Source organism: Psammomys obesus, unplaced genomic scaffold, assembly GCF_907164565.1.
Source record: "Psammomys obesus unplaced genomic scaffold, mPsaObe1.curated_primary_1811, whole genome shotgun sequence".
NCBI lineage: Eukaryota > Metazoa > Chordata > Mammalia > Rodentia > Muridae > Psammomys > Psammomys obesus.
In genome coordinates, this window is record NW_026585643.1 from 3,722,613 (window position 1) to 3,747,985 (window position 25,373).

The following is a 25,373-nucleotide window of genomic DNA, read 5'->3' on the forward strand; positions in this document are numbered from 1 at the left end:
AAAAAAAAAAAAAAAAAAAAAAAAAAAAAAAAAAAAAAAAAAAAAAAAAAAAAAAAAAAAAAAACAAAAAACAGGGGGAATCTACTCCATTTATGAGTTTCCTGATGAGAGAAAATAACCTTATAATCAGACAGTATGCATTTCATTCAAGAGGAATAGAAACTCTTCACTGGAAACATGCGACAACAAAGTACAGCCAAAAGAGTAGACTTGAATATATAGCAAGAAGGATTACAGAAAATGAAACACATACAAAAGACAAGAGCAAACAGTATCACAGAGCTGTAGGAAGCAAGGGCTTTGCTCCATGTAGGCCCGGAAGGGGTGTGGAGGAGACAAAAGAGACACTGCTTAGCAATTCCCGACTGATGAGAACTACAAAGCCAGAGACAGACTCAACCAGCTGGGCATGGTGGTGCACACTTGTGATTCTAACACTTGGGAGACAGGAGGGAAGATCAGGATGCTAAGGCCAGTTTGAGCTATAAGACCCTGACTGAAAACAATAAAATACAAACCAACCAAACAACAAAAAAACCCAAACCAAAACCAACCAATCAAACAAAAACCCCTAACTTCAACTAATCCCAAACAAAAGAAACCTTGAAAAAGCTACATTAAATCTTATCACAATAAAATTTTTGTGATTAACAAAAAGTAATGATTAACAGAAGTCTTAAACATATCCAGAGAAGACAGAGTGAAAAAAATAGGGTGATTATAGCCTAGTCAGCAGAAAATAAGGCAAGCCAGAAGACAGTGAAGCAACACCTAGAACTCTACACCAACAATAAACAAACAAAAAATAAACAAAAGGAGGCAAGCAATTAACTAAAGACCCTACAATTCCCCTGACCCCTTTTTGAGACAAGGTCTGACTATATGACTATAGAAATCCTACTGGGTTCAAACTCACGACAGTCCTCCTGCCTCAGTGGTCCAAATTCTGGGATTCTAGGCTCCACCCAGTACAACTACAGATTTTACAGACTTGGCAATTCACTTGCAAATTGTTTTCCTTCTCTGTAGTGACTGCTGTACAGAGGGCCTGGACTAGCTGGGATTAGGGAGAAAGCCTCCAGCTGGTGGATTATTTACACCTCAGGAGTCTGTAAGAAAACAGAGATGAGCTGGCTGTGGTGGCACACAGCTTTATACCAGCCCTCTGGAGGCAGATAGGAGTATCTCTATGAGTTCCAGGACTGCCAGGGCTACATAGTAAGACTCTTGTCTCAAAATTTAAAAAAAAAAAAAAAAAAAAAAAAAAGGAAAAGATAAGAAAACTTGCACATACACTTACTTCTGGGTTGCAATGTATGAAAATATAATTTTTTTTGTGTTCCTAAAGGTGATTTACTTCCATTTTAAAGAGCTCTTTTGAGTTACTTTTATTTTTTCTACTTCTCACTCAGATGTATATTTTTACTGTATAGCTATTCTTATTATATCAAAATTTTAAAAAAAAGAACATGATTTTATGTACATTTAAGATACTTAGCCAGAAGCAGAGGTTACCGTTGACTCCTACACTCCATAACTTACCTTGAAAATACTGGAACTAGCCAGTATTTCTTTTCATCACCAAAGACTTGTCTCCAATTTTTGCTGCATCCAAGAGAGAAACCATTTCCATCTATTCCATAAGAGAACATAGGTGCACGGAATGATTCTGTTTAAAAAAGGAAAACAAAAATACACGCACGCATGTATACATACATGAGTAAGTCTTATCTATTTAAAAATTATAAAGAAAATGGAAAATACTAATTTTCTTGCCAATGTCTTTGACATGGACAGCTATAAACTTAGCTGTAACAGAAGATATCCAGGGATGATAAGCATCTGAGATGACAAATGTCCTAATTATCCTGGTTTGATTATTCTACTACAATGTATTAAAGTGTCACCTCAGCGTATATACAATGTCAATTAAAATAAAAATCTACTTTTAAAAAGATAAATTTCTGACTTACTTGGGGAAAGTATTTTTATTTCAACCCTTTAAAATGACAGGCCCAAATAATTACCTAATATTACTTTCATTTATTTAGGGGCAGGGTCTCTCTGCGGAGCTCTGGGTATCCTGAAACTTATGTAAATCAGGCTGGCTTTGAACTCAAAGAGACCCACCTGCCTCTGCCTCCCAGGTATGAGATTAAAGGTGTGGGCTGCCACGCCTTCACAGGTACTTCCTTTTAGAAAAAATTTCTGGACATCATCCTTTTGACTTATTCCATTTTTGTGGTGCTGGGAACTGAACCCTTGCACATGCTAGTCAAGTGCTCTTCCACTGAGCTAGGTCCTAAGCCTTTAACAAGAATATTCCACATCATTTCATTTATTGTATTTCAATTTCCTTTTAAGGTATTGGAACTCGTCCCCTCTTTATTGATGAACCTGCTACATATTCCTAACAACATGTGTACTGGGATCCAAGCAAAACCTACATCCACTAAGTGCTAAAAGTCCTGTGCCCTGTGAGTGCAGAAGTAAAGCAGCTAACTTTGTAAGACAGAGTCCTGTGTGTCTGCGGAGGGGGGAGGGGGGGGCGAGGACAGGGTAGATGAAAATGGCAGCACTCAGCATGCTTGAACAATGAGACAGCAGAGGTAGATTACAGACCACAGCTTTAACACAAAGAGACACAAAGTGAGCTGTAGGCAAAAGACAGGCATCACAAGCAAACTTGCACTTCCTTGTTTCTCATCTTAACAGGCTGACAGGGTGGAGCCAGGCTGGCAGTATGGGTAAACAAAGAAAAACCAAGGCAACCTAAAGGAAAGACAAAGTCTCAGGCAGAGTTGTCAGGCAAATCTTGAGAACATTACATCATTCCCCAGAAGCTGAAGGGAGGCTGACAGTGACAGGAAGAAAAGGAGCCGTGTACAGAAGGCTAGAGAGGTGAGAAGATAGGAGCTGGCCTGGGGCTTCTAAACATTTTCATCTGAAGGACTTAAAACAGGAAGAACAGAAGGTCAGGGCTGGGCATGGTGCCACATGCCTTTTAGTTCTAGTACTTGACAGGAGGATCTCTGATTTCAAGGACAACCTTGCCTATATAGCAGGTTCCAGGACAGCCAGGACTACATAGAGAAACCCTGTTTCAAAAACCAACCCCTGCACCCTTCCACATCCCCCCGCCCCCCAAAAAACAACAACAAACAAACAAACAAACAACTAGATTATCAAGGAAAAGAGCTGAGAAGGGCGACTGACCTTACCATCACCGTTTCCACTCTCAGGGAAGTCTTTTGTTTGCCTTGAGCTCACTGTGGTTGAACTACACTGCACAAAAATATCAGATGACATTACAAAGGATGTCTAGTGATATTTTTTGAAAGTGTGCTTATTTATATAATTTTGGAAGTATATGTGCACATGCTAAGTCATGATATAAAATGGCTTTTCACTAGTAAAAAAAAAAATGTAAAAAGATTATTTAAGGGCAACAGCAGAGTGCCTAGAAACCTGACGTTAGGTCTGGACTTGAACTGTCTCCACAGACAGGTGCTCAAGGGCTAGCTGCTGACCCATAGCACCACCTGAAGGTGGTGGAACCTTCAAGAGCTGAAGCCCTGTTGGAGGAAGCAGGTCTTGGAGGGAAGGGTAATGTCCTTAAAGAATTTAAGCTCTCTCTCCCTCGCCTTTATGCTCCGTACCACAGCACATGGATCCTGACAGCAGAGTACAGGAGAGGAACAAGGACTGAGACCTCTAAAAACACAAGGCAAAATCAAGTCCTGATTCTGCTTCTTTCAAGCTGACCCAGCTGAGGTACTCCATTACTCTCTTACACACAGGGACTCGGACTCTAAGCAGAAGAAATAAGCTTCCTGAGAAACAGATTAAACTATTTGCATGCTGTCTGTGGCAAATGGCTGCTCCATAGACCCAGCTGGTCAGTACCAGTCAGGAAAATTGGCCTACTACTACCAGATTTGTCAACTCTGAAATGAATTATTTTATTTTAAATGTATGGATATTTGGCCTGAATGAGTGTGTACACGTGTGCCTGGTGCCAAGAAGGCATTGGGTTCCCTGGAACTGGGAGTTACAGACAGTTGTGAATTCTGGTTTTGTATGTAAAATCTGTGTGTGTGTTTAGGTAGGCTCTGTGAACAGGTCAAATTGTAGTCAGTTCTAGGGAAAGAACACTTTTTGATATAATTTTATTTTATTTTTTTATATTAATTAGTTTATTTACTTTGTATCCCAGCTATAGCCCCCTTCTTCATTCCCTCCCAATCCCACCTTCCCTCCCTCATCTCCTCCTTGCCTCTCTCTAAGTCCACTGATAGGGGAGGTTCTCCTCCCCTTCCATCTGACCCTAGCTTCTCAGGTCTCACCAGGACTAGGTGCAAGGTCCTCCTCTGTGGCCTAGCAAGGCTGCTCCTCCCTCAGGGTGAGGGTGGGGGAGGCCAAAGAGCTAGCCACTGAGTTCATGCCAGAGACAGTCCCTGTTCCCCTTAGTAGGGTACCCACTTGGATACTAAGCTGCCATGGGCTACGTCCCAGCAGGGGTTCTAGGTTATATCCATGCACAGTCCCTGGTTGGAGAATCAGTCTCAGACAAGCCCCTGTGCCCAGATATATCTGGTCCTTGTGGAGCTCCTGTTCTCTCCAGGTCTTACTCTCTCTTCGGGAAAGAACACTTTTATAAAGAGAGCAAATTACTTAACAGACATAAGGAATTTTATTTATATGGAAAAAGTAAAGCATGATGGACCTGAAGGAGGGCTTAACAATAGAGGGTGAGCTGGGCAAGGAAGCAGAGAAATCCTTATACTGAAAGTCACATAAATAGAACATAGATGACCACATAATTCAAATATCCTAACTAAAATATACATTCAAATCTCTTGCCTTTTCTAGATTAAAATGGTTTCCTTCCAATTCTGGCAAATCCATGGGCTTTGGGTGGCAAACGGACTTTAAACTGCTATATAAATATTAATGGTAACAAGGTTATGAGGCTGCCATGACAGTTCAGATGACAGGGCCTCTCTTTCCCTCTCTTATCTGTGAGTTTTCCTAGGCAACGTAAGATGGCCTCACAGCCTCAGCCTCCCGAGTGGGGAGGAAAAAGGTGTGTGCCACAACAACCCTAAACACCTCATTGAATTATTCCTTTCCATTTTTTTAAGCTTATTTCTTTTTGCATTTATCCACTTATTTAGTATTTTTCTATGTTGCTGAACATATGTGGGAATTGGTTCTCTCTTCTGCCTTGTGGGTTCTGGAAACTGATCTCTCAGATTATCAGTTTGGCAGCAATCACCCTTATCTATTAAGCCATTTCTCCAACTTTGCATTTTTATTTTAAAAAGTAGAAAAACAGGAAAAGAAAAAAAAAAAAAAACCAGCAGCAAAAATACTATGCACTAAATTTCACTGACAAATGAAACAAAAAAATGGAAGTAAAAAGACATGTGTGGTGATCTAAACGAAAATGGCCCCATAGACTCAGGGGGAATGGCATTATTGGAGGTGTGGCCTTGGAGGAAGTGTGTCATACAGGGTGGGCATTGAGGTTTCAGAAGCTCAAGCCAGGCCCAGTGTCTCTCTCTTCCAATCCAGACATAGGATACTCAGCTATGTCTGCCTATGTGCCACCATGCTTCCTGCCATGACAATAACAGACTAAAGCTCTGAACTATAAGCCAGCCCCAATTAAATGTTTTCCTCTATAGTGTTGCCCTGGTCATAGTTTCTCTTCACAGCAACAGAAACCCTCACTAAGACAGCATGTCGTAAGCACTAGCCCTCAGACTATGCCAGTTAGACTGTCTGTGGGGGTCAAGAATACACATGAGCATGCTGCTCTGTCTTAGTGAGAAGGTAAACTGAAAGATTTAAAATGGTTTGGGTCTGATGATGAGCTTCTATTAAGCATGAAAATCTATCATTCAGAGATTAGTGTTTGAAAAATACTGTATAAACAAGGTAACTGGTTTATTTATAATCTATACACTGTAAATTTTGCTATATGATACATTACTGAAATCATACTAGTCACTTCTGCAATCCTTTTCAACGTGAGTCTAAGCATTTTATACATCAACTGTACCCACCACAGTACAGTTTAAGTACACAATTACTTTTTATTTCTATAGAAAGACTGTGGTAGACAGGGTAGTAGACTTCACATCCATTATGGTCACTTAAAAAAAGACTTATACTTTAGTCTATTTACCTATTGTTGTTCTGTTTTTTCCAACTAGCCAGCAATGGTAGCTAAACAGCGAGAGCACACTGACGAAGAACATTGCAGACACAAAGAAAAGGAACAGTACGTGGAATTTTGCACCCGAATTTGTCAGTTCATTCTGAGGGGGAGAAAAAAAAACAAACAAGGGTTAATTATAAGGATATTGAACCTTTGAAGATGCAACTTGTAATCTGGTTCTTCCTAAAGACTGAATCCACAAAAAAAAAAAAGTATGAAGAGTAATAAAATGAGACCATATATTCTGAAGTAATGATTGCAGAAGCAAGTGATGGCACCATCATAGCAGGCTGACCCCATTATCAGTCCAGTAATTTAAAAACTGTCCCTAGGAGCCGGAGACAGAGGATGGCTCAGGGCTGAGAGCACGGACTGTTCTTCCCGGCACCCACATGGCAGCTTACCGCTGTCTCCAAGTTCAGCCCTAGGGGCTCCAACAACCCATTCTGACTTCTGTGGGCACCAGATATGCACGTGATGCACAGATATAAATGCAGGCAAATATCCACCCATTCACATAATAATAAACAAAACATTAAAAGTTGTCCTTAAACATCTAAGAACCTCAGCAATTCAGCCCTAGCACCTTTCTTTTATACCTTATGTACATATTCAGATTTTCCTCAACATCCAGAGAACACCCGTACTCTATTTGCATAAGAGCAGTTGCTTGATTACATATGCTCTAAAAACAAGTGGAATGTGATATATTCAGTTTTACTTCTGTGTGTCTCTCCTCCAAGGCATCCATGTCCTTAGATGCTATGATGCCCACCATCTCATCCATGTCTCTTTTCCTTGGGAGTCTTTGTAGGTAATTGTCATTTGGTAAGAGTTGCCAAAGGTATTAAAGAGTGAACAGTTTCTGTCATTCCTTCTTACAGAAATATGGCTATTACTACAAAGAAGCCTTTAAATATTTGCTCCTAAAATAAAACCATAAAGGGGCTGGGGACGGAGTTCAGCCAGAAAAATGCTTGTATGAAGTCCTAGGTTCAGTCCCAGCATGACAGAAAATGGGCATGATAGTGCATGCCTGTAATTCCAGGACTCAAGACATGGAGGTAGAAGGATCAGAAGGAGACATTCAAGGTACTGTGACTACTCAGTAAGTTCAAGGTCATCTTGGGTAGATACCTGAGACTGTTTCAAAAACTGCGTAAGTCTTCTAGTCTTACACAACAGGTTGCCCTACTTAATTTAGAAACTATTTAATGGGCTGGGCACGGTGACACACACCTTTAGGAGCACTTAGGAGGCAGAGGCAGGACAATCTTTCAGTCCAAAGCGGCCTGGTCTACATACCAAGCTCCAAGATACACAGGATTACATGGAGAGACCCTGTCTCAAAAAGGGAGTGGGTGGGAGACCAACCACACACACACTTTTTTTTTTTTTTAAGTTTCTGACCAAAGGACCAGTAAGCAGGCTCAGAGGGCTTACTGGTCAAGCCAAACATCCTGAAAAGAACGTACGACGGAAGGAAAACTGACTTGCAAAGTTAAGCTCTGACCCCCACATGAGCCTGTACGCATGTATGCACATTATACACACATCTATAATTTAAAACCAAAAGTGTCTGACAGGGGTTAGGAGGATGGCTGGGTGGGTAAACGCATATGTTCTGGAAGCCCAAAGGCCTGAGTTGAGACCTCCAGCACTCACATAAGCCAGAGGAATGGCTACTGAACCCTTGTAAGGGCGGGGAGAGAAGCAGATCAGGAAGGCTTGCTGGCCAGGAAGCTTCTGGTCAGTGAGAGGCCCTGTCTCAAGGCATTAAGGTGCAACTGGCGGAGGAGGATATCTAACATCCTGTTATGGCTTCCCACATATGTGAGCACTTGTACACTCATGTGCATACACACATATAAACATATAACACACACACACACACACACACACACACACACACACACACACACGACTTTGACAGATTGAACCTGGGGACTTTACCTTTGAACATCTCCCCCACAACCCTGCATTATTCTGATTTTTACTTTTTTTTTCAGAGGAACCACTATACATATAAAACATAGTGACTAAGCAAATTTTCACTGCAATTATTGACTCTGTGAAGAGGTTATGAGAACGTCATGGCAATGAATCATTTTACCTTTGGGCAATTTTCTGTAGATTTCCTGCGGCAAAGCTTGTGCAAACAGAGACAATATGTTAAGAAAATTACTTTTATAAAAACTTATCTTGAAAACTAGGCTTTATCAGTTATGTGCATTTAGAAGGAATATAAGAAGCTGCCCTTTAATTTCGGGTTTACGTTTTCCAAAAAAAATAGTAATTAAAAAAAATGCATGTAAAAATATTTAGCTCTTCAAATACATCTCAGAGACCCTGTAAACATGCACATTTCCACCCAATTATACAAGAAACTTGTGTCTAAAAGAAGAAAATAAAACATTTAGCATGCACATCTGTAATTCTGTGCCTTCTGGTTGATTAGTGGCTCCAGAAATGAGACCTAATGACTCAGCTCCTGCCTGTTTCGGCTGTGTAACAATGGTAGCCTCCAATATGGCAGCTGGGCAGGCTCTGCCCACTGGATCTCAGCTCAGCAATCAGAACCTTTTTCAATTCACATCGTGCTACTCTTTTCTTCCCATTTTACTGGAGATAGATACATTCCTCCTAACACAAGAGATCTCTAAGGCCCCTTTGTCACTTGGCCCTACTGGTATCCTGGCTATCATTCCAGTCTAATCTAGCTACCAAAAGTTCCCCTAGAGTAGGGGAAGTTCCCTTTGTAGCTCAAACACTCTGGTGATGCCTATAGATTGCTTTGGCTTACATGGTCTTTCCTCGGACATCTACCAATTCTCTTCTGTCTTGTCTCAAATCATCCCTTCACAGTGAGGCCCATCTTGTCCACTCATTTTAATATGCAATCTACTCCATCTCAAGCACCCCAGAGAAATGAAGGAATCAGCTACTTAAACCTGTGGTACAGTTTGCATCTCCTACTGAGCATCCAGAAACATTACACAACTAATAAAGCCCACACTGCCTACAGACACTTGTCTCATGTCTCAAACAAAGATGTTAAGAACTATGCATATTTTGGACACAATGTTTGTGACCTTGAATTTAACTGTATTAGCATTCTTCTGTCAGTGATAAGCCTAAAAAAATATTCACCCCAAAACCACTTTAAGATTTCATTTTGGCTTTAGAGGCAAGGTCTTACTATGTAGCCCTGGCTGGCCTACAACTGGTTTTGGAAACTAGGCTGGCCTCGAACTCATAAAAGTATATTCTTTAAGAGAAATAACTAAGCTAGTTCAGTTCTGTTTTACTAATCATACTCTTAACTTTTGAACTTTGCTTCATCTTTGACTCTTGTAGATTAAATCTTTCAAACAATGTAACTTAGCCACAAAACCATTAACAACCATGGAAAGGCTATCTAACTCTGGAGAAACCCACAGCCATGCCTTGAGTGTGCACTATTTTTTTTCCTGTGCACATCTTCCTCTCAATGCCAGTGCTAACTCTAAAGCAGTGCTTTTCAACCTTCCAAATGCTGAGACCCTTTAATACAGTTCCACAGTTATTGCGGTGACCCCAACCATAAAAGTCTTTTCACTGGGACTTTATCACTGTAACTTGCTACTGGTGTGAATCACAATGTGAATATCTGATATGGAGGGTACCTGAAGAGCGACCCCCATGCAACAGTCACTGGACCCCCAAAGCCACTGCTCTGAAGCATGGACTTCACTCCTTTCTGTGGAAGTCCATAGGAAAATACCTCAGGAGAGGGTGGGGCTGCCTCTCCCTTATGCTGCTGAGGGAGCACGGCTTTTATGCTCACTCTATCACTGAGCAGAAACCTTTTCATTTATTTTTTTTGGCATTTGTTTTTGTTTGTTTGTGTTTTTGTTTTGTTTTTGAGACAAGGTCTCACGTGAAGCTCTAATTCTTCTGGAACTGACTCTGTAGATCAGAGATCACCTGTTCTGCTGGTGATCACCTGAGTGCTGGGATTGATGGCATGTGTCACTTTGCCAGACATATAGGAAGTTTAAGAGCACACATTTTAAAGAATTTTACTTAAAATGAGTGGGGTTTTATGTGCACATAGTAACAGACAGCATCTAGAAATATAAACACGAGCTTTAAAAAAAAATAGAATATTTTGACAAAAACAAAACAAAACATGTTCAGAAGATATAAGCCAAAATGTGAATGGAAATTCTGCAGCCAGAGTCAGAGGAAGATGAAAATCTTCAAGAAGCCAAGCTCTAAAGATGAGCATGTCAGGGTCATGAGCTCTGGGACTGCCTTTCCACTTGGCGCCTTTGCTGTGCTGTGTGGCGGAGGCTGGTCTCCATGGCCTTGGCCCAGGCAAACATGTCTCAGACAACAGAGAACAGGACACAGGAACAGATGCACAGTGGCTCCGGGTAGGATAAAGTATCAACTTTAGTGCTGCCTAAATTACGAACTTTGCTTTTATAACTGGTTATTTCTATATTTTATTAAAGTCTCATCAATACCAAGGTCAGGAATAAACATTAGTATCGCCCCTATGGAAACAAAAATCTACCAGAAAAAATAGATGACGAACAAAAATAGAGCTCATAAAAGATATAGCAATGACTAATAAACAGTCTTACACCTGCAGAGCAAAGTTAGGTACTTCATTCAACAGTGCTGCACTTAAGAAAGGAGAGACAAGACACCAGGAAATAGACATGGTTGAAAGAGGAATGAGAAAAAACAAAACAAAACACCAAAGACATCTCAAAAGGTAAGGCAAGAGGCCTGACTTGAGCTTAGGCTACATGCTGACTTTGAGAACAGACTGCCCAACTTAAGACCTTGCCTCAAACACAGACAGACATATACTGGATGCTTTTCACTTACATGCTTACATTAACCCATCAATTCTGTAGAGTAAGTATAACTCCAACCTTCACAAAGGGAAGAGCAATCTAAGCTAGCTTCCTTTGGCTAGTTTACCACTTAGGAAGCACATTTACTAAACACCTACTGTGTTCTGTGCCGGGCAAGATCCTAGATGTTCTACTGATGAAAAAAACAAAATTTCTTGCCTCGTGGAGCTTAAATTATAGAAATATTCAGTTGTGTAGATCTACCTGATTCTAGACCTGGGCACCAGAAGACAAACAAGAACTCAGAGATGACAACTCTTTAGCCTGACTTTAATCTGACTGGTGCAGATTCTATTCCCATTACATTAGGTAAGCATGGAGAGACACCATGGAAAGAGAAAAGCAGATTTGAAAAGTTCATTTTTATGACAGCTTGGTATGTCAGTGATTATCAATTGAAGACTGGGTCCTGGGTTCAGCAGTATGACAATCAGGACTGAGCCTACATATAATAGGGCTGGTAACATTGAGGGATGTTACCTCAATAGAGATCAAGAGTATCAGTTATTTACAATTTTAATGAAAGTGAAGTTTTAATGTATTTTAAAGCTACTTCTAAATGATACAAATAGCACACTGACATATAAAAATCAAATACTCAGGAAATACTACTAATGAAACAGTTCTCCACACTGCTTCTCAGATGGAGTTCTTTTCCTGTTTGTAGTTATTTTTCCCACATTAAAAAGGCTTTACCTTGATTCTGTATTCTGAATAGATGAGCGTTTGTATATGGTTCCCAGTATCCTAAAAAACCTGGGAACAAGCATGTCTCTTCTCCCGGCGATCCCTCGTAGCAGTGAGCACTAACATTTCCGTACAGGCATACAGGACATGCTGGCAGGTTACTCTCCCTCAGACACCATCATGTACTATCTGCACTCATCTGTGCCTTGTTCCTTCCTCACAATATACCTTACAGGTCCCTTCCCAGTCATTCGCCATACAGAGCTGCTTGTTTCTACATACTTCCCTCACACAGATAAACCAAACTTTAGTCCCTTGTTGATTATATTTGATTATTTTTAACTATTTGCTCTTTTAAAAAAATCTGAGAAGATGGGGCTGGAGAGATCATTCAGCTGTTAAGAGCACTGGCTGCTCTTGCAGAGGACCCAGGTTCAACTCCCACTATATATGCTGGCTCACAATCTTCTGTAACTCCAGTTCCAGGGGACCAACACCCTCTTCTGGTCTCTGCAGGAACCAGACATACACGTGCTGCACAGATGTACACGGCAAACATATGCATAAAATAAAAATAAAAATAAGTCTTTTTTTTTAATTCTGAAAAAAAAATGTATCTAGACAGGAAACAAGTGTTTTTCTAGGCCCAAAGGCGTCACTGACTGCAAAAATGCAGTGAGTCTTGTCAAACCAAGTGAAACCATTGACTGCTTTAAAACAGTCTGGGCACCTATAGCCTATGTTATATACACTTATTTAAAAATATACATGCAATTTATATGAAGGAAAATGTAGTCCTCTCTGAGCTATTATAAAATCTAAGCAAATCTACTTTAAAAATATACATATATATTTACACATATATATCTTTAAACATCTTTTACATATGCTTAAGAGAAAAAAAGGCTTACCGTCCAAAATTTTATAAAATACTCTAAAACTGTTGTAGCCACAAAAAGGCAATATAGTAGAGAATACAACAAAAACAGCATGAAGAATTTGTAATTAGTAAATCCCACACAGTTATTCACCCTAGAAAAATACAGAAAGTAACATTATAAAGATAAGACAAATCACAGCTATGCAGAAACAGAAAGCAAAATGGGGTCTCAGGGCTGGTAGAAGGAGGGTGTAGGGGCTGTCTAATGAAACAACTTAGCTCTGTAAGATGTGAAAATCCTGCACTTGTACAAAAATGGGGATATTCCTAACAATACTGAGCTTATAGATATAGTTAAGATACTAAATTAATGCCTGCCTTAGTCATAAGGGGGGAAAGGAAAAGGGCCAGAAAGCTTACATCGCCCTTACTTGGAAATAGGTCAAATAAGAGGAAGAAAACAGTATCTTAACCACAGATGTGTTTTTAATTAACTTATACAGATTTCGCAACTGAAATATTAACTTTTGACATACAACATCTGAATTATGTATTTGTTAGAAGATATTTTAAAGGAAAAAATACAAATGTCCATATATATATCTATCTATATATATCTATATACACACACACATATATGCGTGCATATGTGTGTATTAGTAATTTAATTGAGCTCAAATGTAGTAATTAAATTGAACTCAAACACAGGAATAATGGGGAGCTGGGTATATGGTCTTAGTCATAGACAGCACATGCTTAAAATGTGTGGGGACCCTGGATTTAAACACCAGCTGCAGGAGAAAAAAAAAATTACTAAAAAAAAAAAAAAAAAAAAAAATCATTCTCAATTTCCTACTTCTGATGCTAACCCCAAATCCCTTGGTTTAAGCAATTTCCACTATTTTTCATACATACCACGGACAGTGATGATCCATCTTAAGAACACATCTAGAAAGTAAGCATAAGAACAGTCATACAGAAAATCCCAATTTTTCATTATTTTACTGAACTTAAAAATATCCCCTTAAAATCAAATCTTAGAGAAGCAACCTAGAAACACCAGGTAACTTCTGGTATTCCATAAGCACCTCCAAAGTTTTTTACACTGTGAAGTCAGTTAATCATATCTGGCTCACTGCACCAGACCAAATGAATCTTACTATTCGTATGTGGAGATGACTCTTGGGACTTTAGAAAGGTCCAGTTAAAACATCAGATAAGCAGAGAAACAGAGGGCTTCTAGTATTAGGAGCATGTGCTGATCAAAAGTATCAATCCTCAGAAGTGAGCACGCCAGAGAAGGTCACATGCCTGAATTCTTTAACATCAAGTTTTCCCGTGGTGATCACTACGATATTTTTATCACAAAGAACATCAAGGCAAAACCAAACTTTCCCCCCACCAGTGTACATGTCGAAAGTGAGACTTACAGATCTCACAAATAAAGTAAGAACGATAAACCTAACACTCAAGAAGTTACACAGCTGGTCACATCACTGTCTCACATGAAAACAGGATTACAAACGGCAGCTGAAAACAATTATAGAATTTACTTCAGTGACTTGTTTTAGTATCAACACTGAACATTACTACTAAAAACAAGAAAATATCATTACAGCCTCTTTAATCCAGGAGGTAATCACATTTTACAAGGAGGTTAATAACCACTGGCTCATTAACATTACATTAAGCATAAGGACAGAAAGCATACTTAAGGTTAAAATTCTACTCAACTAGCAGAGACACTTATTAAAGATTTCTTCTAGTATATTCTGGCTTACAAGCATTAATGAATGATAGTTCTACATCCATAGCAAAGAATAGGCAAGGATGAAATGGTTTTGCTAAACAGGAATAAGTATGTAAAATGTCCCTCTATCACCAAGTTCTAGGTTAGGGCTAAAGGAAAGCAAACTGCGAAACACTCACCTGTCACAGGCTGAGCAGTGATGGGCCCGATCAGGTTTAATCAACTGACATTTTTCACAATATCGGATAGCTAGAGAGAGAAAAAAATAAGGAAAGTCAAAGGCATGTGTGGTGGTTTGAATAAGAATGGCTCCCATAGGTCCATAGGGAGTTGCACTATTAAGAGGTGTGACCTTATTGGAGTAGGTGTGGCTTTTTTGAAGGAAGTGTGTCACCAGGAGGTAGGATTTGAGTCTCAGAAGCTCAAAACCAGGCCTAGTGGCTCATTCATTACTGCTACCAAGCTTTCTTCCATTATAATGGACTAAACCTCTGAAACTGTAAGGCAGACCTAATTAAATGTTTTCCTTTGTAAGAGTTGCCTTGGTCATGGTGTCTCTTCACAGCAATAAAAACCTAACTAAACAGTTTGTAAGCATGATTTACAAAAGCTTAATTTTTCAAATATACTTTGGAAACTGACAGTGATTAAGACTACCAAAATGCACCAGAGTTTCTCAAATAAAATATTAAGAGAAAAAGGACCTAATAATGTATCCTTCCAGAAGTTTTCAAACTAAATAAAGTAGATCCAAAGTAAGTGACTTGCAGAGAAGGCCAAACACCAAGATGAAGAACAGAATCAGGCCAGAAATCAAGAGGTCCACTGAGTTCCAACCCCAGTGCTTGTTGACTACAGCAGGGTCTATAAAAGATCATCAGGGTATGTAGAGGCATCTTAAGGCATTCTGGTTCTAAAGTTTTGAAACTAAAGTTTTGAAGCAGCTTTATTTACAGGTTCTCACAATATCTTCTGCCTGCATTCATCCCTAACATAGACCATTGACAATTCATTTCTGGAATAACAAAAACTTCACAGCTGGAAAGATGGCTCAGAGGTTAAAAACAGTGGCTGCTCTTTCAGAGGTCCTGAGTTCAATTCCCAGCAATCACATGGTGGCTCACAACGTTCTATAATGAGGTCTGGTGTCCTCTTCTGGCATGCAAGTGTATATACAGATAGAGCATTGCATACATAATAAAATAAATAAATCTTAATAAACTTTCCAAATTTCTTTTTTCTTTTTTAAATATTAGTTACAGTTTATTAACTTTGTATCCCAGCTGTAACCCGCTCCCTCATTCCCTCCCAATCCTACCTTCCCTTCCTCATCTCCTCCTTGCCCCTTTCCAAGTCCACTGATACGGGAGGACCTCCTTGAGGCCCTTTCATCTGATCCTGGTTTATCAGGTATCTTCAGGACTGGTTGCAAAGTCCTCCTCTGTGGCCTAGCAGGGCTGCTCCTCCCTTGCAGGGAGGTCAAAGAGCCAGCCATTGAGTTCATGTCAGAAATAGTCCCTTTTCCCCTTACTAGAGTACCCACTTGGATACTGAGCTACCATGGGCTACATCCGAGCAGGGGTTCTAGGTTATATCCATACATGGTCCTTGGTTGGAGAAACAGTCTCAGAAAAGACCCCTGTGCCCAGATATATTTGGTCCTTGTGGAGCTCCTGTCCTCTCCAGGTCATACTAACTCCCTCTTCTTCTATATGATTCCCTGCACCCTGCCGAAGGTTTGGTTATGAGTTTCAGTATCTGCTTTGGTATACTGCTAGGTAGAGTCTTTCAGAGGCGCTCTGTGGTAGGCTAACGTCCTGTTACTTGTTTTCTCCTGCGTTCAATGTCCATCCCATTTGTCTTTCTAAGTGAGGATTGATCATCTTACTCCTCTTTCTTATTTATCTTCTTTAGGTGTATAGATTTCATTATATTTATCATATCTTATAGGACTATATGAGTGAGTATATACCATGTGTGTCTTTCTCCTTCTGGGATACCTCACTCAGAATAATCTTTTCTTGGTCCCACGATTTGCCTGCAAATTCCATGATTTCCTTCTTTTTAATTGCTGAGTAGTAGTCCATTGTGTAAAAGCACCATAATTTCTGTATCCATTCCTCCGTTGAGGGACATCTGGGTTGTTTCCAGGTTCTGGCTATTACAAATAAAGCTGCTATGAACATGGTTGAGCAAATGTCCTTGTTGTGTACTTGAGCATGTTTTGGATATATGCCTAGGAGTGGTATAGCTGGATCTTGAGTTAGCACTATTCCTAACTGTCTGAGAAAGTGCCAGATTGATCTCCAAAGTGATTATACCAGTTTACATTCCTACCAGCAATGGAGGAGGGTTTCCCTTTCTCCACAACCTCTCCAGCATGTGTTGTCACTTGAGTTTTTGATCTTAGCCATTCTGATAGGTGTAAGGTGAAATCTCAGGGTTGTTTTGATTTGCATCTCTCTGATGGCTATTGCCTAGTTCACTGAAGGAGTCTGGTAATTGGAATTCTGCCTCCTGGCCTTGGCAGATGTGGGTCTTATTCATAGTTCCATTTCTCAGAGACTGTCCTTGGCGGTCTCTGCAGGCAGTGTGCTCTGAGCCTGAGAAGTAGATAGCAAGTTCCCTGCAACCTTGAGAACCAGACAACGGACTTTGTGTAACCTTGAGTGAATTCCTGCATGCCATGCCAGGTGGCACAGATGTGTTGTTACTGTGAAAAAAATTTGCTTGTACCCTTTGCTTTATAAGTGTTGTTTGCACGTTCAGTAAACTGAGACTTGATCAGGAATCTGTCTTGTGTCCATTCTTCGCGTCTCTGTCCCCCAATTTCCACTCCCTCTTTCCCTGTTCGACTAGCCCGCGGGATGGGCCAGTTCACATTCAATTGTTTAAAAGATACTGATCACTAACTATGCACCAGGTACTTTAAGCAAAATCCCTGCTTTGTGAAGCTTATACACTCCATATTCTAGGGACTAACAGACTCAACAAAATACACAGCACAGTAGACAGTGCCAGCAGACGGTAAAGAGTAGTCTAGCTTTACAAACACCTGAGAAAAGAGAAGGAATTAGAGGCTGAGGGTGGCGCAGACGGCAAGAGTGCTAGCCTAGCATTCATGCACAAAACCCAACGTTTTTGAAGTCCGAAATGGTGCATGCCCGTAATCCCAGTGCCTGGGAAACCTGAGGCAGAAAGCTCTGAAATTCAAGGTCAGTATCAACTACACTGGGAGTTGGAGGGCAGTCTGGCCTGAGCCTTAAAGGGGGAAACAACAAAACACTAAAAACAGAGACTGCTTTCCCGCTGCTGCCAAACTGCACTAAGCTGGAAGCTCAGGTGCATTCAAGATTCGGCCTTATCATCCACCGCCATAGCTGAGGAGTAATGGACATCAGTACTGCTTTACAAGAGGTGCTGAGGGCCTCCCTCATCCACGATGGCTTAGCACATGGCATATGCGAAGCTGCCAACGCCGTAGACAAGCGCCATGCTCATGTTTGTGTGCTTGCATTCAGCTGTGATGAGCCCATGTACGTCAAGTGGAGGCACTCAGTGCTGAGCACCAGTGATTAGGGCTGATGACAAGAAACAAGAGGATGGGTAGGCCTCTGTAAAATGATGGAGAGGGGAAGCCAAGGAAAGGGATTGGTTGCAGTTCTGTAGTGGTTAAGACCTGTGGCCAAGGATGTCATTGAGTACTTCAAATTTAAGAAATGAAAAAATAAACAACTTTGGCTCATTTAAAAAAATGAAAACTCTTAATCAGAGGGAACTGACTGTGGTAGAAAACTGCTTGGCTTTTTGGACAGTAACAGACAGGGAGATTGGAGAGATGGCTCAGAAGCTCAGACCATTTTATTACCTGCTCTTCCAAAGGATCGGAGTTCAGTTCCCAGCACCCACAGCAAGTGGCTCATACCCATCTGTAACTCCAGCTCCAGACCTCTGGCCTCCAAGTATACTACCTACACAGAAAACACACCCCTAATTAAAAGTAATAAATATTTAAAAAGTAACAAATATGGATGCTCACTACAGCTATTTTAAATAATAAAACACCAGAAATAATTTGTTTTTAAAAATGCACATGAGTGTTTTTCGTGAGAAACACTGTGCAAACCATCGGTGCCTAGAGGCCTTGAAGGCTGGAAGAAGACATCAGATCCCTAGTGACTTGGAATGATAGACAGTTGTGACCTGTCACATGGGTGCGGGTAGCTGAACCTGGGTCCTCTGGAAGAGTAGCCAGTGCTCTTCACTGCTGAGCTCCAGTCCCTAGGAATAATTTTATATATGAAAATGGCTAAATCCTTTATGGTGTATCTGTATAGTGCACTATTCTGCAGAATAAGAATTTCCCCACACAAAATACACATACCATTAACGAAAAGACAGCAAGCTGAAGATGGTGCAGTAATGCCGAGTCCACATAGTAAATAGAAACATGAGGCTACATGTGTATTAAGCTCAGGATCAGAAAGAAGCCAAGTGCCTTACATCTCCTTTTCTCGACCTCTTCCCTCCACTCAACCTGTGACAGCTATGCATGTACCTAGGCCCTGGGATGGCAATGAAATCAAACAGTCCCTATAAGCAAATGCGGTGGAGCTGGCATGGTATTCCAGAGACAGGTAGATTACGGTGAGTGCTAGGGCTACATAGTGAAACCCTGTCTAAAGGACAGGGGAAGGAAGAAGAAAGGGAGGAAGGGAAGAAGGAAGGCAGGGAGTAAGGGAAGGAGGAGGAAAGGAGGGAGGGAGGGAGGGAACTATGCTTAATAAATGAGCAGATGAAGATAATGAAATGGTTGTAATCAAAGGAACCTTCAGTTTCTTGAACAGCACAGCGAGAAAAGGACAGTACTAAAGACAGAAATGCAGCAGGGTGTGGATGGGGTGCTCTTTCATTTGTTCAATGAAGACTAGAAACTTTCTACATATAATACTGCCCATTTCCAGAAATACAAGTGAACACAACAAACCTGCCTCTTGCCTCCATGACACACTAGACTTTAAGTGGAAATCTGTTTTCTGTGTTTGAAGGTTCAAATAGTAACTCACTAAAGTACAAGTGTCCTTTCAAAACTAGAAACACTAGATTGGTTCTGACTGGATGGGCAGATACTGAATTGAAAGGTATATGCTCAGGTGACTGGTGACACCTGACTGATGTTTCTGGGATGTGATGGGGCAAAATGATAAAGATCCCTCTGAAATCACAGAAATGAGACTCGAGGGTGCAGCTTCTCTGTTGATTAAAAAGTGCCAGAAAAGAAGATATGTAGAAGAGAGACTTGGGCCCTCCTTAAGCTATCAAACTACTGAAGCAATGAATGCCAGAACACAGGAATTTCTCCAGGAATCCCATGCAGGAAGAAGGAAGGCTGAGGACCTAGGGACAGCCAGAAGAGGAACTTAACTCCTGTAGCTCCCAGGATTTACCAGTCAGAAGACCTTGCTAGAGAGCCGGAAGCTGCAGAGCCATACCAGGACCAGGACTGCTGGGTCACACAGACCTCTTGCCTCATATTTAAACTTTACCGTCTGTGAGGACATCAAAGATGGGCTCAGGGAAGTTTCCAGATCTTGCCTCTCTTCCCAATGTGGACACACTGAATATATCTCAGTGGAAAAAATTCTCATTTTCATGACTCCCTTTGATTGACTTACTAAAGGCAGGTTGCTGGGCTTGTTGTGTTAGGACAATGTTGATATGTAGCTGTGTGCACAGCGGTGACTCTACCTAACACCTGCCACACGGCAGAGGACTTGGAAGGTTATCGCACAGAAGATCCTTGAATCTGCTCTAAGTCAGGAAAAAACAGTAAACATAATGAATGATGAGAAGATGTTGGTATCAGAGCTTTGTGGCTAAAAACTGTAGCTAGGGGCTCAAGCTCTATCTCAGTGGTACAATGCTTGCTAGCCTTTGAGAGGGACTCAGTTCCATCCACATCAACAGACAAAACATTCCTGCAGAGTTAAGAAATAGAAGAGCCAGGCATTGTGGTATATGCCTTAAATCTAAGCCCTTCCAAAGCAGAAGGCAGAGGCAGATCTCTGTAAGTTCAAGGCCAGCCTAGTCTACACAGTGAGTTGTGAGTTCCAGGATAACCAGAGCTTTACGAAGAGACTCTGTCTCAAAATATAGAGAAACTGGCTGGCCTTCAATTTGCAATCCTTCTACCATAGTACCCAGAGTACAGGGCCTAGTTAAGACCCAAGCTTTTGTATGACTGGCTCTTTACCTTTAGGGGCACATGTACTACTTCAAAGGTGGATGATCTTAGTCAAGTGTGGTGCCACGTGCCTTTAACTGCAGCATTCAAGAGTCACTGGCAGGTGCAGCTCTGACTTCTAAGCTAGTTAGAACTAAATAATTAGTGTCTTCTTTTTAAAAAAAGATCTTGCTATAAACTGACCAAACTGTGTATAACTTGGAAATTCATAAATTCACTGAAAGGATGGACCACGGTTTAAAATATCTACTGTCTGGAATTATAATCACTATTATAAATTAGTTATTTCAAAATTCTATATAAAAAAAGGATTATTTAAAACTACCTGTCATTTGTTGGAAATGAGGTCTGTTAAAAACCTCATCATATATTGAGATGCACTTAGTTGTTTTACATCTCATCTAACATTTCTACTGACCCAAAGAAGCAGATAATTATAAAAAAAAAAAAAAAAAAGTCAATATACCAAAACACCAAGAATGTAACTTCACAACCCAGGTGTTGTTAAGCCACTCCCACAGCGGCTGCTGTGAGCACAGCTACACTCCTACACTGGTCATCCCTAGCACCAGTGGATCTGCATTAAAAACTTTGGAGAGATTTTAAATTTTTAATTATGTGTGCATGCGCCTCTGGGCGCAGGTGCTTGCAGTGGCTACAAGAGGACACTGGTTTCCCCTGAGCTGGAGTTACCAGGGGTTATGAGCCACAGGCCGTGGATGCTGGGAAACAAACGCAAGTCCTCCAAGGAGCAGCAGACTGCTGAACCATCGCTCAGCCCTCAGACAGCTCAGTGGAACTCTGCTTCATAGCGATTCATCCCAAAGTTCTGTGACAGAAGTCACAAATCCTGGCTTGACCTCGAGGCCTCTGAAAAAACTTCAGCCTGCTGCTGACACCATTAAGTTGTGGCTTCTGCTGCTACTGAGGTAACTTGAGCTTGCACAGCACTCGTAAGGAAACAAGAGAGGTTAATCTGCAACAGACGCTTTTCTCCTGTACTGTAATAGGCTAGTTAGACTGCCTGTTGTGTGTTGTCTGTGTGTGATATGGTGCGTGTGCAGTGCACACTCATGAGGAGGCCAGGACAAGTCTGTCTATCTGTGCCTTGGCCCAGGACCTGGCCCTGGGCAGCAAGCTGGCGGTTCTGCCTAGCACTCTCAGGACGTGTGGCTCCCACCCTGCAGTGTTACAGGCATGCATGGCAATGCTGACATTTTCACATGCGTGTTAAGAGATTCAAGCTTAGGCCCTCATTCCAAAGACTTTTACCCACTAAGCTGTCTTTCCAACCTACTAGCCTGTTTCACATCTTTAAAATCCAAATATACCCTTTAAAATATTGCAGATAATTAAAGTTTTCTTGTTCTGCCTCCCTCCCCCATTTTTTTTTAAAGACACAGCCTAACTATGTGATCACAGCTAGCCTACAACTCACTTTGTAAGACCAGGAGAGCCTCAAACTCACAGGCTCTGCCTGCTGGGATTAACGCTGTAAGCCACCATGGCCAGTTTAAAACGGAGTCAGGATTCATACACAGTCACAGAGGTCAGCTCCCTGATTGTGTGCTTTGTCACTGAGAAGGCCACGGGATTCCATTAGGGTACTCGGATTCACACTGTTTCTTCACATACTATAGCCTCGTAATGATCAGAACAAGTAACTTGCCCTGTGTCCATAGGGATTCAATTTGTCGTTATCTACCACCGGCCTTGAGCACAGTACAAGGACTCTCCTGGAGCGATCACAGTTGGTTTTCCTGCTGTCTGCCAGCATGCTACAAATGGACCAACCATGTGTGTGTTTGTAACTGCACTCAAAAGCCTGCCTGACTCCATGCCGGTATACTAGAGGCCACAGCAGGAGGACAGCCCGAGCCACATAGCTTAGTCTATATCACCTTAGTCAATCCGGTCTTTCAGTTGCCTAGGCCCACGTTTCTGTCAGGAAGTCACTCAATAACCCCCAAACTGTGTTCTGATTTCTCTGCTGCTTTTCACTGGCCCCACAGCACCCTGGGCTGGTTTGCATTACTTGGATAAGATTAGTACCTATCCCATGGGATTACTGTGAGTTTAAATGCATTCTTATATGTAGAGATCAGAACAGAGGAACCATTAAGCTGCTACTATCTTGTCTGAACCAATTAACAAGGTAAATAATTTAAACAATGTCCTACAGTAAAGTGACCAGCTCAGAACCTCAATTTCTTTCTATCAAAGAATTAAACCCAAGGAAAGAAAACTGATGTCTCAGTTGATCGTTATGAGAAGCAATGTCCTAGAGGAAACAGGAAGGCTAGAATCAGGCAAATGAACTGTCCTTGTCAGGATTGCTATAGCTGTAATGAAACACCATGAGCAAGGCACTCCAGGAGGAAAAGCTTTTTTTTTATTACACTTCCACATCGTACGTAGTCCATCACTGAAATAAGTCAAGGCAGGAATTCAAGCAGGGCAGGAACCTGAAAGCAAGAGCTGACACAGGCCATGGAGGGGTGCTGCTTACTGCCTTGTTCCACCTGCTTTCTTGTAGAACCCAGGACCACTAGCCCAGGGATGGTACCACCTACAATGGGCTGGGCCCTCCTTCATCAACCACTAATTAAGAAAATGCCCTCCAGGCTTGCCTACTGCATGATCATTTTTAAAAATATTTTATTTATTTATTATGTATGCAATGTTCTAGCTGCATATATACCTGCATGCCAGAAGAAGACACTAGATCTTATTATAGATAGTTGTGAGGCAGCATGTGGTTGCTGGGAATTGAACTCAGGACCTTTGGAAGAGCAGCGCTCTTAACTTCTGAGCCATCTCTCCAGCCCCTACTGTATGATCTTATAAAGGCATCTTAATTGGGGCTCCTTCTTTTCACATGACTTTTTAAAGCTGTGTCAAGTTGACATAAAATTAGCCAGCAGAATTCATAGCTTGGCCTTCACAATCATATTTTGTTAAAATTTTCTCCCCCTTGTCTTTACTTATCCTCATACTTTATATATTCTTGATTTCTTTTATTATTCAGTGACATAGAATAGTTAAATTATTCAAGCCAGAATTTTCAAATCATAGTGTACTAGGAACAGTGTTAGAAAGCTTTGGCTAGTAAGGCTGAGTGTTAGGGTGAAAACAGGCAACAAGACAAACTAAACCCAGATTCACATTAGAGAGAACCTGCATTAATACAAGTAACTAACTATCCACTACATTTGAAATACTACACAAGACACACTGAACAGGAAACCATGTTCCTTATGTGGCATCCAGTGATGAGTGAGGCCACGCAGAGACACACACATTAGAGCTCTTTGGCAAGGTCCAGCCTGTCTCTCTTACCTTTCGAAGCTGATGTGGTATAGATGGGCAAGTCTCTTGCTGCTCTTCTCAAAATGTCTTGCTGTCTTTCTTGGCTGAACTCCTTCTCATAACGTTCCTTTTCAGAGTTTGACAAGTAGAACTAGAGAGAGAAAGACAACTACTAAACTTGGAATTCTTACCTAGTGTGTTGAGAGCTTTACCAAAATAGGGGGAGGACCCCTAGACACTGTGCTTCATGAAAACAAAACTCATTTCCAACTTCACTTTATGTAACTGTTAACAAAAACTGCACAGATTAAAGTGTTACTACTTCCTACTAATGAAGGCATAGAACAGAAATTCCATTATTTTTGCACCTTTGAGTCTCTGCAAGTAACTGCTGCCACCCTCTACAAAAAGAAGCTTTTTCAACCAGAACTAAGTTCTAGAAAAACTTTTAATTTTTAGAAGGATACCCAAAAACGTTGATATGCTCGAGTGATAATGAGGTCCCTGGGATAAGGAGTCTCATGTTTTGTTTTCCCAAATGCCTCCATGAGGTCAAAGACTCACATTTTTCATTGCACATTGGGTGCATGCATGTTAGTGTAGTATTAGCAGAGGCCAGAGGCACTGGATCCCCTGGGGCTGGATTACAAATTTTTGAGACACTATCTGTCATGGGTGCTGGGTACCAAATTCAGGTCCTCTGGCAGAGCAGCCAGTGCTCTTACTTGCTGAGCTATCTCTACAGCCCCGTCATTACTCGTTTTTAAAAAGCCAATCAATTGTGCTATTCTCTCCAGAGTTACCAAGGCTTCTTTCTATATCTATATCTCCTTTCCTCAATGAGATAATTCTTTGAGGTGGTTCTGGCTTTAGATTTGTTTTGGGGGGGAGGGTTGGGGAGCTTAAAACTATTTTTCATAGCTGGGCATGGTGGTGCATGCCTTTAATCCCAGCACTCAAGAGGCAGAGGCTCCTGAATATCTCTGAGTTTGAGACCAGCCTGGTCTGCAAGTCCAGGTTTGTTATACAGAGAAACCCTGTCTCCGAAAAACAAAACAAACAAACAAAAAATCCGTATGTTATCATATACTCTCCCCCCTAACTTCTAGGTCCTCCCCACTGCTATACTGACTTCATGTTCTTCCTTTCTCTCAAAACAAAACCCAAAAAAGATTTTAAAAAATGTTTTAAACACCAAAACAATAACAAAGTACACAAAAAATAAGGAGTCCTTCCACTAGTTTCTTTCTTTTGGGACAGAGTCTTGCTATGCATCCCAGGCTGGCCTAGAAACAGCTATGTAGCCCAGGCTGGCCTTGAATGTACAATCCTCTTTCCTCTGCTTTTCCAGTGCCACCAAGACCAGC

At 41.1% G+C, this 25,373-nt stretch overlaps 1 protein-coding gene across 6 annotated transcripts in view; it reads right to left on the reverse strand.

The window, feature by feature from the left end:
• The window catches only part of Zdhhc20 (zinc finger DHHC-type palmitoyltransferase 20), a 57,213-nt gene that overhangs the window by 9,226 nt on the left and 22,614 nt on the right, over positions 1-25,373 (reverse strand). For 4 of the 6 annotated variants that reach the window (XM_055617060.1, XM_055617051.1, XM_055617093.1 and 1 more), the window contains exons 4-10: positions 24,037-24,157; positions 14,633-14,702; positions 13,619-13,651; positions 12,735-12,855; positions 8,340-8,375; positions 6,194-6,326; positions 1,543-1,669 (exon numbers count right to left, since the gene is read on the reverse strand). In XM_055617060.1, the coding sequence (XP_055473035.1) occupies positions 1,543-1,669; positions 6,194-6,326; positions 8,340-8,375; positions 12,735-12,855; positions 13,619-13,651; positions 14,633-14,702; positions 24,037-24,157 (641 nt within the window). The remainder of the gene's footprint in view (positions 1-1,542; positions 1,670-6,193; positions 6,327-8,339; positions 8,376-12,734; positions 12,856-13,618; positions 13,652-14,632; positions 14,703-24,036; positions 24,158-25,373) is intronic. The other 2 variants (XM_055617069.1, XM_055617084.1) reach the window with 1 other exon arrangement.